The following is a 13,489-nucleotide window of genomic DNA, read 5'->3' on the forward strand; positions in this document are numbered from 1 at the left end:
TAAAAGACTAAAATAACTAAGAACTAACAACGTAAATGCACAAGAACAAGCTAACTAAGTCGCATAAATATGTTCTTATCATGATCGCGAGTATCAAATTTAAGTGAAGTATGCATTTGTAGTAAAACTTACAAAAACCTCGCTATGGTAAAACCCAAGGCATGGGGAAAACCCATAAACTAAGGAGAAAAGTGAGAAGTATGCATAATGTCTTTAAACAAACGTTAAACAGGACGAAGGTAGTGAACTCAACAGAGTTTGATCATCCCAGGATGGGTGCCTCATTAAAACCTTGTTAGGTAGCAAAAATCCAGTGGGAAAAATGCTCCTAATCGTAGGAAAAAGAGTACATTAAGATCATGTGAGTATACTTCTAGATACTCCCCTTGAGTTAGCCATAACTTCTAAATAAAAGAACTACAAGCGATTCAACTCAGATAATTTATGCATATCGATTCCTTGGACGAGCTTATAAAAAGTAGACTTAGGCAATGACTTGGTGAAGAGATCGGGCAGGTTGTCTTGGGAACAAATTTGCTTGACTTCAATGTTCTGATGCTGCTGCTGCAGGTTGTCTTGGCACTATGTGCTTGGTGTTATCTCTCTTGATGTATCCCTTCTTCAACTGCTCGATAATGCCGCATTGTCTTCAAAGATCATCGTAGAAAGGTCAACTACTGATGTAAGACCACTAGTGCTTCAGATATGTCCCATAACTTCTCTCAGCCAAAAGCACTCACGCGATGCTTCATAGAGGGCGAGAATCTCAACATGGTTCGACGAAGTTGCAACTAGCGTTTACTTGGTAGACCTCCGAGATATAGCAGTGTCTTCAACGGTAAAGACATGACCCGTTTGAGAACGTGCTCTATGTGGGTCAGACAGATATCCAGCATCTGCGTAACCAATAAGGCGAGAATCAATCCGAGGATCATAGAGGGCGGCAACACTCCAAGATTCATGGGTATAAAACAAGCCAAAATCCGTAGTATCCTTGAGGTAGCGAAAAAATATCTTTAACACCATTCCAGTGCTTGCGTATGGGCGCATTGTTGTATCTTGCCAAAATATTCATAGCGAATGAGATGTCGAGTTTAGTGCACTAAGCCAAGTACAATAAAACCCCAATTGCATTTAGGTAAGGAACTTCGAGTTCCAAAATCTTTTTCTTATCCTCCTTTGGATGGAAATGATCTCGTTTAGCATCTAGAGTCCGAACGACCATGGGTGTACTCAAAGGCTTCGCTTTATCCTCATTAAAATGATGCAATACCTTTTGGGTGTAGTTCAATTGATGTACTAGGATTCCATCCGAACAATACTCAATCTCCAGGGCGAGACAGTTTCGAGTTTTTCCAAGATCTTTTATCTCAAATTCCGATTTCAAGTGTGCAACAATTTCCTTAAGCTATGCAGGAGTCCTGATGAGGATCATGTCATCAACATAAGCTGCAATGATTGCAAATCCAGAATGTGACTTCTTTATGAACACATATGGGCATAATTCGTTGTTCACATAACCCTAACTTGTCAAATATTCACTCAGAAAGTTATACCACATCCGCCCGGATTGTTTCAATCCGTAAAGTGACCTCCTCAACCTAATTGAGAGATTGTTCCGTGGTCTAGAACTTTTTGAATCAGTCAATGGAAGTCCTTCTGGAACTTTCATGTAAATTTCTGTATCTAAATCCCCATAGAGATACATGGTTACCACCTCTATAAGATGCACATTCAGTTTTTTGAAAAGTACCAAATTGATTAGGTAACGGAACGTTATAACGTCCATTACAGGGAAATACGTCTCCTTGTAATCAATCCCAGGGCACTGAGAGAAGCCTTACGCTACGAGGCGTGCTTTGTATCGCACCATTTCATTCTTCTTATTACGCTTCCTCACGAAAACTCACTTGTAGCCAACAGGCTTCACGCGTAGTGGTGTAGGAACGATAGGTCCAAATACCTTACATTTTGCGAGCGAATCGAGTTCAACCTGGATGGCTTGTTTCCAATTTGACCAATCGGTTCTACGTTGGCATTCATCAACGGAACGTGGTTCAATGTCATCGCTAAGCATGATGTCAGTAGCTACTGAGTACGCGAATATATCGTTGACGATCATCTCATTCCTATTCCAAACCTTATCCACTATTGCATAGTGGTCCGAAATCTTGCGGTTCTTGAGAGGCTAGCATGTTTCGTCTAAAGCATCACCGTAATCTAGAATAACCTCATGCATTGGAACGGATGAGTGAGTGATGGTCGGATTCAAACTAAGGTCACTAGTTGGTGCCATTTTCCTCTTCCGAGGTTGTGAATCCTTTGAACTAAGGGGTCTGCCACGTTCAGGGTCGGAGCAGATGTTTGGCTAGCCGCCAATGTTCCTTGCCGCTTGGAAGGTGCGGCCTCCCCAAACAGGTTGTTGACGTACATAGGGTACATCTATCCTTGCAGGTGTGTTTGTAGTGGGTAAATGTGATCTTGTTACCTTTGCTAAATCATTAAAAGCATCCGGCATGCTTTGAGCAATGCTCTGAAGATCTATAATTTGTCATACCTCATTTTCAGACTAGGCAGTGCGGGGATCTAAACGAGACATAGTGGAAGCATACCACGACAATTCGCAGCGTTCTACGAGAACGTTAGCATGCTTATCTCCCTTAACGACAAGAAGACTGTCTCATCAAAGTGACAATATGCAAAACGTGTGATAAAGAGATCTCCTGTTAAGGGTTCTAAGTAGCGAACAATTGATGGCAAATCATAACCAACATAGATTCCCATTCTTCTCTAAGGACCCATTTTTGTACGTAGCGACGACGCTATTAGCACATAAATAGCGTACCCAAACACCCATAAATGCGAGACGTCAAGCTCGTATCTAGTGACCAACTGTAATGGTGAATGTGGTTGGGTAGCGGTGGGCCTCAGGCAGACCAACATAGCGGTGTGCAATATTGCATAGCCCCAGGCATATACCGGCAGTTTGGTTCTCATAACCAAAGTCCGAGCTATCAATTGAATGTGCTTTATGAAAGCTTCTGCCATGGTGTTTTGGGTGTGAACATGCGGTACAGGATGTTCCACATCAATCCCTACTGACATGCAATAATCGTCAAAAGGTTATGACGTAAACTCTCTAGCATTATCCAGTAACTTAATTGGATAATCAGGGTGGTGAGCCCTTAGCTTAATGATTTGAGCTAGGAGTTTAGTAAACGCGGCGTTGCGTGTGGACAACAAGCAAACATGTGACCATCGTGTCAATGCATCAACCAACACCATAAAGTATCTAAATAGTCCGCATGTTGGTTGGATAGGTCCAAAAATGTCCCCTTGAATCATCTGAATAAACTTTGGGGGTCGTGAATAATCTTTGTATAAGAGGGTTGAGTATTCAACTTGCCTAGAGAACACGTTTTGCATGGCGAGAGTCCAACATAGGGATGTAACTTATGTCTGTGTGAAGATTTGAGGATACGGCGCATCATGTCACATCCAGGATGTCCTAAACGGTCATGCCAAAGCAACAAAGTGTCTTGGAACTCAGGCATAGGGCCTATGGGCATCTATGCCACGAATGGTTATGATGTACAACCCACTCAGTAGACATTCCAACTTCTCGTGAATACATTTTTTGCCATATTCGCGAAGTAATACAAAGAAATTCATAACCATTATCTTCAGTGGTTTCAATATGATATTGATTATCTCGAATATCTCTAAAACTCAGCAAAGTTCTTCCGGAATGTGGAGAATAGAATGCCTCATTAATGGTCAAAATTGTACCATTAGACAACATGATACATGCCTTTCCGTATCCTTCAATCAGGTTGGATGAGCCTAAGAGAGTTGTCAAATGAGCCTTCTTGGGTATTAAGTTAGTAAAATAGTGTCGTTCACGCAAGATGATGTGCATGGTTGCACTATCTACCAAACAACTAACTTACCTACTAGACATACCTAGAAATAAATTGATTGACAAAACTTTTTTACTGTTATAAACGAAAAATCACGATTTAACGGTAGTTTTAGCTCCGATTTTGATGATTTTTTATAGTTACACTCCTTGATCCTATATGAATACAATGAACGAATTCGATCTTCAATTTAAAATATTTGCACTAGTGGATACCTCAAAATCATAAGGAAGAAATAATTTAGTTTTGGAACCATTCATTAAGGTCTACAAAAGATGATTAAATTTGCCTGGCTGCAGAAAATTTTATTAAACTAAACTTTTAAAAGGTCGCATTATATTCGCACTTCAATTTACAAAAACCATACAAAAACATTTCTCTAAACTTCACTTCCTCATTTTGCATTAACCCCTCCTCTTAGAGGAATAAGAACATTTCTCTAAACAGTTCTCTAAACTTCACTTTCTCATTTCGATTAACCATAAAAAGGTCGTACCCAGTGCACAAGGCTCCCGCTTTACGCAGGGTCTGGGAGAGGTGAATGTCGGCTAGCCTTACCCCCATTTTATGGAGAGGCTGCTCCCAAGTCATTTCGATTAACCATACAAAAACAATTTTAGAATGCTGAAAGATAACAGATGTAACTTTCACCTCTTTAAACTTTAGAAATCAGAACGAATTGCTTTGTTATTCTTGAGGTGAAGTTTAGAAAATTGTTTTTGTATGGTTTTTCATTTCGATTAACCATACAAAAACAATTTTCTAAACTTCACCTCAAGAATAACAAAGCAATTCGTTCTGATTTCTAAAGTTTAAAGAGGTGAAAGTTACATCTGTTATCTTTCAGCACAGGAGAAAATATCAAAAATCCTCATTTTGTGGGCAATGCTTGGGAAGGCACTATCTCATAGGCAACAACTGTGGATGCAGAAAGGAGAACATATTACACTCAAGTGTTCAGCCATTTGCCACAATCTCATGGATGGCATCACTGACAGCTTCATCCTCTGATTTGATAGTAAGTTTCATCGCAACCTCCTTCCATGAACTGTCAATTCCAAATAACAACCGCACACGAACCTTGAGATTTTGCAGAATGTAATGCATATTTGTCTGGAACCAATCCTTTCTTATCGGTGACACCTTAACACAGCAAAAGCTGCACAGAGAGAGAGAGAGTACATAAAGTCAACATACAATATGTCATCTGCTACACACGCACAAGGAATGTACAAAGCTAGATTATCTAAGGCCATTCGACTATGTCACGATACAATTTCAGTACGTGGAATCTGATAACTAATGAAGTACAAGGCCTGCTTGCACATGAATGGCCAAGATTATTGTGGTCTCAACTATACAATGCTACGCTCGTGTGCCCCAAATTCACTACCATTAGGCGTCAACAACTCAGCCCAAATTCACTACCATTAGGTAACTAAAATAATTAAGACTGAAAGATGCAAAAGAAAATTGCAGCACCGTCACATCTGAAAAGCCAACGAAACTATCAAGCTCTCCAAAATAAGCCCGAACAGGAGCCTTAGCTTTAGCAAGCTTTGATGGCGGCACTCCATAAAACGCAGCGCGACAGCATCAACGTCAGGGAGCAAAACAGAACTTGCAATTGAGAGAGCACCACCCATGCAAAATCCAGCAACACCACCTATTTTGACTAAACAATAGATTAATTTAGCAAATGACTTTACTTTCTAAAACTCAAATCATAACTGATTGATATCACTATAAATTTTGTAGCCAAACTGTTCTGTGGTGATTTTCGTTACAGTACAAACTAGGCATAACACTTACCGCATATCAAGGTCATATCTTAAAAGAAATCATACAAAAATGGCAACGCATCAAGAAGATACTTAGCATATGCAGCAAATAATTCAACCAACACAGATAATATTAGCAAAAGCTCAACGAATTTGCTCTGGGATAAGTGCTTTGAATCCAGGAGCAAGTTGAGAAATCTTGACAGCATGGTTCTTAATTTCAACATCCTATGTAGTTGAGAAATCTTGACAGCATGAAATGTGATGAAACATGACCATACAAGGAATTTATAAAATTCTGTGTGTCACTTTACTTATTTTCTCATATTTTTCTTATCATCATAGGGTTTGAACTGCGTGAAATTAAAGGCATTTGTGTTTTTCTGGACTAATTATTTTCTTACGTCTGATCAGGATTTCTCTAATTGTTTTTCACAATTGCATGCAAGTTTTACCTTATGTTAAAATTGCAAAGGTTTCTGTTTTTTTAATTAATTAATTAATTAATAGTTATAGCATAAAAACTCCTTTAAATCCACAAAAATCTTAACTGAATTCACCGCCTGACTTGCACAGATTGATGTCGAAGTCGGCAATAGCAGTGGTAACTGTGTTGCAACACTCATGTCTTTGTTAATCGTTTATATGTTGATTGATAGATTAACAAAATGTTTGGTTTTCAGAGAGATGGGGAGGGAGGTGTCCTGTATTCTAACACAAGTCAAAAGCCATCAACAAGGAAATATTCATATTTACAACAGAAAATAAAATTCAAAGCTTTCAATTTCTACACGTTCCTCTTTAGTCAATTTCTACATGTTCCTCTTGAGTCTTGTCTAAAAAAAACAAACAAATACACTAAATTAAAAAAATTCAAAAAAATTCAAAAAAAATTCAAAAAAAAAAAAAAGTCATAAAAAAATAAATGAAATTTTGAAAAGTAGCAAAATTGTGGGGGAAAGAAAGCTCCCACCTTTGGTACATTTAAATGGTTCTTCTGCCAATTGGGTTTTCTCTGTTTTGAGTGAAGTGTTGGAATTGGAGTGATGAGTGTGATCAGGGCGACTATGGAGGTCTGCAGTATGTCTCCTTGTTCTGGCTTTTGACTTGTGTTAGAAAAAAGACACAAAGACAAATTTATGTTTTCACTTTGCGTGACGAAGACTGACGTTGCGCAAAAACTATTTGCGCAACGCAGCATATGCGTCGCGCAAGTTTTTGGCACCAAAACAAGACTTCAACGGCCTATTTTCCCCAACTTTGCGCGACGAATGTAGACCTTCGTCGAGCAAAATGGCTTTGCACAACGTCAGTCTTTGTCGCGCAAAGTTCCATTGCGCAAAGTTCCGTTGCGCAAAATGCCTTTACGTGACATTTTGTTGTTACCATTGCGTAAACATACTTTGCACGACACAATTTGCTCCGTCGCGCAAGTATGTTTTTGTACTAGTGTCCCCCCTTGACGACAACTGGCAACATTGATCATGCTCCAGAGCTCTAAGTTCATCAATGATTTCAATGGTTTCCTCTACCTTCTGGGTCGGGTGAAAGTTAATTTCGACCCAGCTTGGTCCTTGGTAGATGCTGACACAGTTATTGGTGCTATTGCAAGAGATTGTCTTAGAGATGTGCTCGCGAGCAGTAGTATTTTCAGGACTTCCTCTCTACTGGAAGATGAACCTCTAGCTGCTTCACTGGCCATGACTGACCACCTCTCACTAAAAATTTAGCTCTGAATTGGCGCCTCAATCCCTCATACTCATATAGCAGAATTTCCAAAAGGCATGCAGCTTTCCACTCGATTTCCTGGTGTTGGATTCCTCATGAAGCAAATCAAGCAGGTGATTTGGTTGCCTCACTAGCCTGGAAGAAGATAAGCGATTATCTATGGGTCTCGCGTCCCCCATCTTCTTTGGGCATGTCCTCTTGAGAGACCCATGTTGGCAACACAATTCCCCCTACGAGTGTGTTTGCTACTCTTGGTAGTTTAAAATGCCTTTGTAACTCCATCATGTTCTTTTAAATTAGTTATTTCTTGTATCATGCATGCCTCTGTTGAATATTGAGCAATGTTGTTTATTGGAATGTAAACTTGTACCGCAAGTAAACTGTGCACTGCACTTTGGAATTTTGTTTGTAAATCTATATGAATTTGAGATGAACACAACGAAAATAAAGAGCATAAACGTACTTGGAATTTGTATTTGAGAGTGCAAAAACGTAGTTGCCTTTCTTTCATTCATTCATCTTCAAAATCTGATTACAAAAACTTCATTCTTATCTGCATATAAGCATAAGTACAAAGATTCCAAGGCTACAGTGGTGGAAACAATCCTATCCCTTCATTTGTTTTAATCTAGAGCTTACACATGTCCTAAAAGACTCAGTGACAACTACTATTCTCCAACTTTAAAACAAAAACTAGCCATTATACTTCAAACCCCATCAGGTCATGCCTTGGAATCCTCAAGGGTGAAACGACTTGTATTTCAACAACCTCTTGTATAGGAATTGAATGTGACACTAAAGTCCGAAGTGGATCCAATTCCCTCTTGTATAAATGAAAGGTTGAGTGGTTGTTTGACTTTTTTGCATGATTGCATTAATTTCTGAGTTAGCAAAGAAGCCTAGGGTGTTGGGGCTTAAAAAGACTTCGCTACTTTGGAGACGTTTATCTCACAAAGAAGAATGTAATGCAGCGGAATTGATAGGCAAGAGAAAGAAAGGACACTCAAAGTTTTTACACAAAATTTTTATTCACTCACAAACTAGTACAAGAGGAAACACTTAAACACTCTTAGAAGCTTTGTTGCTTCTTCTCACTTCTCACTACTTGCTCTCTTGGTTGTTACAAATTGTGTGGATGTCTTCTCCTTTTATAGGCATGGATGGAACCTTGGAGAAGCATGGAAGCATCATGCTAGAGATATCTAGATAATTCCACTACCTTTCTAAGCTAGAATTATCTACATTAATCTTGTATGTTGGTGAAATCTTCACCATTCTTCTAGACTCTTCCACCAACTTGAACTTTGCTAGAATTCTCTAGCATGTGCATAGATCTTTCTTTGTGTGTGGGCTGGATCAATTGTCTTGGGCCAAGACAAGATTACATTTCAACATCCCCCCTTAATCTTGTCTTGTGACGCCGATTGATTTCCTCAATCTAACACAAAGTCTTCTTGTTTGAGTGGCGTGGTGAATATGTTGGCGACTTGGTCTTGAGACTTCACGTATTCCACTTGCACATCCTTTCTTGCAATACACTCTCTTATATAATGATAGCGGGTATCTATGAGTTTGCTCCTGTAATGGAATACTGGATTTCTTGCTAGAGCTATTGCATACTTGTTGTCGACATAGATCTCTGTTGGCTCTTCTTGTGGCATGCTTAATTCTTTCAAAAAATTTCTCAGCCAGATTGCATGACAGACACATGAGGTAGCAGCTACGTATTCAGCTTCGCAGGTAGAAAGAGTGACAATCGATTGCTTCTTCGACATCCATGTGAATGCAGTGCCTCCTATGAAGAACACAAATCCAGTCATGCTTTTTCTATCGTTGGAATCTCCTGCCCAATCACTGTCGCTATATCCAACAAGTTTGTAGTTATCAGAACTTGAATAGAACAAGCCAAAGTTAACAGTACCTTTAAGGTATCGAAGAATTCTTTTGGCGGTCTTCAAATGTGTAGTTGTGGGATTCTCCATATAGCGACTGACTAATCTGACGGCATAGAGAATGTCTGGTCTTGTGCAAGTCAAGTAGCGCAAGCTTCTAACTAAACTCTTGAAAAATGTTGGATCTACACTTTCTCCTTCACCATGCTTGGTTAGTTTGACTCCGCACTCCGCAATCTTCAATTTTGAATTTTTTCAGTATCTCCTTTGTGTAGCTTTCTTGGGAGATGAAAATGGCTTCTTTGTTTTGTTTGACTTCAATGCCTAGGTAGTATGCCATCAACCCAATGTCGGTCATCTCGAATTCTTTGGTCATCACTCTCTTGAACTCTTTAAACATGCTTGGATTACTTCCGGTGAAGATTAGATCATCCACATATAAGCACACAATTAGAATATCTTCATCTTTGACTTTGACGTAGAGAGCATGTTCATGAGGGCACTTGGTGAAGTTGTTTTCTTGGAAGTACATGTCAATGCGACTATTCCATGCTCGTGGCGCTTGTTTTACCTTTATAGGGCTTTCTTTAGCTTCAGAACTTTATCTTCATGCCCTTTGATTTCATAGCCTGACGGTTGCTGAATGTAGATTTCTTCTTCAAGGTCTCCATTTAGGAAAGCGGACTTCACATCCATTTGTTGAATCTTCTATTTGTTTTGAGCTGCCAAAGAAATTAGTAATCGTATAGCTTCCAACCGAGCAACGGGTGCAAATACCTCATCATAGTTGATTCCGGCTCTTTGACTATAGCCCTTCACCACTAATCTCGCCTTGTATCTTTCGACCTCTCCATTGGCATTCTTCTTTGTCTTATACACCCACTTGACTCCGTTGGCTTTGTGTCCTTTTGGAAGAATAGCGAGTTCCCATGTATCGTTCTTCTGTATTGCTTCAATTTCTTCATCCATTGTTTTCCTCCACTTAGTTTCTTGCACTGCTTCTTGGAAGTCAACTGGTTCACAATCAGCAAAGAGACAAAAAATGTAGGATTATCGAGTCTTTCAGCTACCTCATAGAGATCTTGTAGACTTCTTGTGCGTGGTACTTCTATTTCATTTAGACTCCCACTTGATGATGCTGATGCTGGTGAATTACCATGATTGGTTGATGTTGGTGAAGCAGGTGGAGTAGTGGATTCTTGTTGAACCTCTCTTGCTTGCTCCATCATCCCTTGTTCATTTTCTTCTTCAAACTGAGGAAATAAGTGAAGATCACCTGCATGAGAGCAAAAATCCCATTCTCTTTCTTCATCGAACGTCACGTCTCGATTGATCACCGTCTTCCCATTGTTTGGATTATACAACTTATAGCCTTTTGAATTTGAGTCATAACCGATGAAGATGAACTTCTCACTTTTGTCGTCAAGTTTCGTCCTCCTCTTGTCTGGTACATATACATGGGCTATGCTTCCAAAAACTCTTAGATGAGAGATACCTGGCTTTCTTCCACTCCATGCTTCTTGCGGAGTCTTTCCCCACACACTTCTTGTTGGAAACCGATTGAATGTGATACTAAAATCCGTAGTGGATCCAATTCCCTCTTTTATAAATGAAAGGTTGAGGGGTCGTTTGACTTTTTTGCAAGATTGCATTAATTTCTGAGTTAGCAAAGAAGCCTAGGGTGTTGGGGCTTAAAAAGACTTCAGTACTTTGGAGACGTTTATCTCACAAAGAAGAATGTAATGCAGTGAAATTGATAGGCAAGAAAAAAAAAAAGAACACTCAAAGTTTTTACACAAAATTTTTATTCACTCACAAACTAGTACAAGAGGAAACACTCAAACACTCTTAGAAGCTTTGTTGCTTCTTCTCACTTCTCACTACTTGCTCTCTTGGTTGTTACAAATGGTGTGGATGCCTTCTCCTTTTATAGGCATAGATGGAACCTTGGAGAAGCATGGAAGCATCATGCTAGAGATATCTAGATAATTCCACTACCTTCTTGAGCTAGAATTATCTACATTAATCTTGTATGTTGGTGGAATCTTCACCATTCTTCTAGACTCTTCCACCAACTTGAACTTTACTAGAATTCTCTAGCATGTGCATGGATCTTTCTTTGTGTATAGGCCGGATCAATTGTCTTAGGCCAAGACAAGATTACATTTCAACATAGGGTTGAAGACCTTGTACTCCATGTCTCATTACGTGACAAGTTGGATTTGCCTCGCTGCATATTTCAGTGCTATTCTTTGAAGAGTCTGCTAATCCAACATACAAACTGGCGCTGGAGATCGAAGGTTAGTGGCATACGCCATTCTTTTATGCCAATTCTCTATCTTAACAAGGGGGTCCTATATACAATTGATTTATTTTTACAGAAAGGCTACTGCGCCATAGAACGGATGAATTACAAAGACACAAACAAGAGGAACATTTAAAAAAAAATGATGAAATTACAAGAAGATTGTACTAAACAAGTAACCAAAAAGCCCCCTTAGCAAAACTTACTTAAAAAGGATAAGGTTAGACGTCCACAAAATGTTTCCTAAAACAAGTTATCACTTGCAGTCTGGATGTTAATGGAGGGAAGGCAGCTGCAGTCTTTCACGAGGAACAAAAGGAAAAAACTGATTCAGCATCGTGATAATCTTGTGACAAAATGTTGGTGGCACATTGAAAATCACCTCCCTCACACTGAAAGTAGTGTTAACACATTACGCATTCACCCCTCCAAAAAGTGAATCACTTGGAAGGAAATCATATTGTTCAGCCATAAGGAGACAGCACCGACATCAATTACATGGATTCAAGAAAACAGAAAACATATAAACAAACGCATAAACTGTTGACAACTCACATAGGAATTTCACTCGAACCACATATCAAAAGCATGCAATCTGTAGTCAAGTTCTCTGGGCTTTGATTTTGTTGTTGTATGATGGAGTTAATTCGAAGGAAGAAGAGAAGATGAGTTTTTAGAGAAATAACAAGGAGAGAAGAACGTGGTGGTTTCTTCCTTCTGCAAAGACACAGAGGAATAATTTCTCATTAATTGTCCCTCTAACACTCTCACACAACGTGCGAGAAGAGATATACCTTTTTCAACAAAACTGAGCTGGATCAAAACATTCAAAAACAGATCTCAGCCACTCATTTAGCTAATAGCTAAGATCATCACACATGGCACTCATGGCCTTTACATCTATATACCTTCTCACTTAGTATTTTAACCTAAGTGCATACACATATTGACATCACAACTTATTTCTAATCAGCTGTAGACTTATGATTCAACAATCCCATTCAAGTCTAAAGTTGATTTCACTCCAAGTTTGCTTCTAAGAAGATTAAACGATCTTTGGTGAGAGGCTTTGTGAAGATATCTGCCAATTGTTCTTCTGCGGGATAATAGATCAGATCAATGATGACTTCTTGTAATGCATCTTTGATAAAATGATACCTCCTGTCAATGTGTTTAGTTTTCTGATGAAACACATGATTCTTGGTGATTGCAATTGTAGCAGTGTTGTCACAATGCACTAGAGTTGCTTCAGTTTGTAACTCACCAAAGTCTTCAAGAACAAATCGAAGCCAAATAGCTTGAGCAGTAGCCTCAGAGGCACTGATATACTCTGCTTCTGCAGTAGAGATTGCTACATAATTCTGCTTCACAGAGGCCCATGAGAACACTCCACTGCCAAAAGAAAATGCATAACCAGAAGTGTTTTTGATGTCATCAACAGATCCTCCCCAATCACTATCATAGAATCCGATTAACATTGCATTCTTTCCTTTTACATACTCCAGACCATAATCTAATGTTCCCTTGATGTATCTAAGCACTATTTTAGCTGTTCCAAAGTGTTTGTTTGTAGGACAGTGCATGAATCGGGCTAGAAGACTTGCGACATACATTATATCTGGCCGAGTGGCTGTGAGATACAACAAACTGCCCACAATTCTTCGATATTGTTCCTCACTTCCTAAACCACTGCCATCATCTTTGCATAACTTCTCTGATGAAATAAGAGGTGTGAACACAGATTTACACTCACTCAAACCAAACTTATCCAACAAGGAAGCTGCATACTTTCTTTGGTGGATAGATATACTGGTGTGAGTTTGAATGACTCCCATACCAAGAAAATGGTGAAGAAGTCCTAAA

The 13,489-nt window shown here is 39.2% G+C and overlaps 1 protein-coding gene across 1 annotated transcript; it reads right to left on the reverse strand.

Moving 5' to 3' along the window:
- Positions 1 to 8,862: 8,862 nt before the first annotated feature.
- Positions 8,863 to 9,411, reverse strand: LOC139194730 (secreted RxLR effector protein 161-like). Its single transcript, XM_070819636.1, has one exon. The coding sequence runs from the start codon at positions 9,409 to 9,411 to the stop codon at positions 8,863 to 8,865; it is 549 nt and encodes a 182-aa protein (XP_070675737.1).
- Positions 9,412 to 13,489: the final 4,078 nt, after the last annotated feature.

The sequence above is a fragment of the Malus domestica genome, chromosome 03, assembly GCF_042453785.1.
Source record: "Malus domestica chromosome 03, GDT2T_hap1".
Taxonomy (NCBI): Eukaryota; Viridiplantae; Streptophyta; class Magnoliopsida; order Rosales; family Rosaceae; genus Malus; species Malus domestica.

Coding starts and splice junctions, on each gene's coding strand:
- LOC139194730 (XM_070819636.1), bottom strand. CDS start 9,411: ATGGAGAATCCCACAACTACACATTTGAAGACCGCCAAAAGAATTCTT.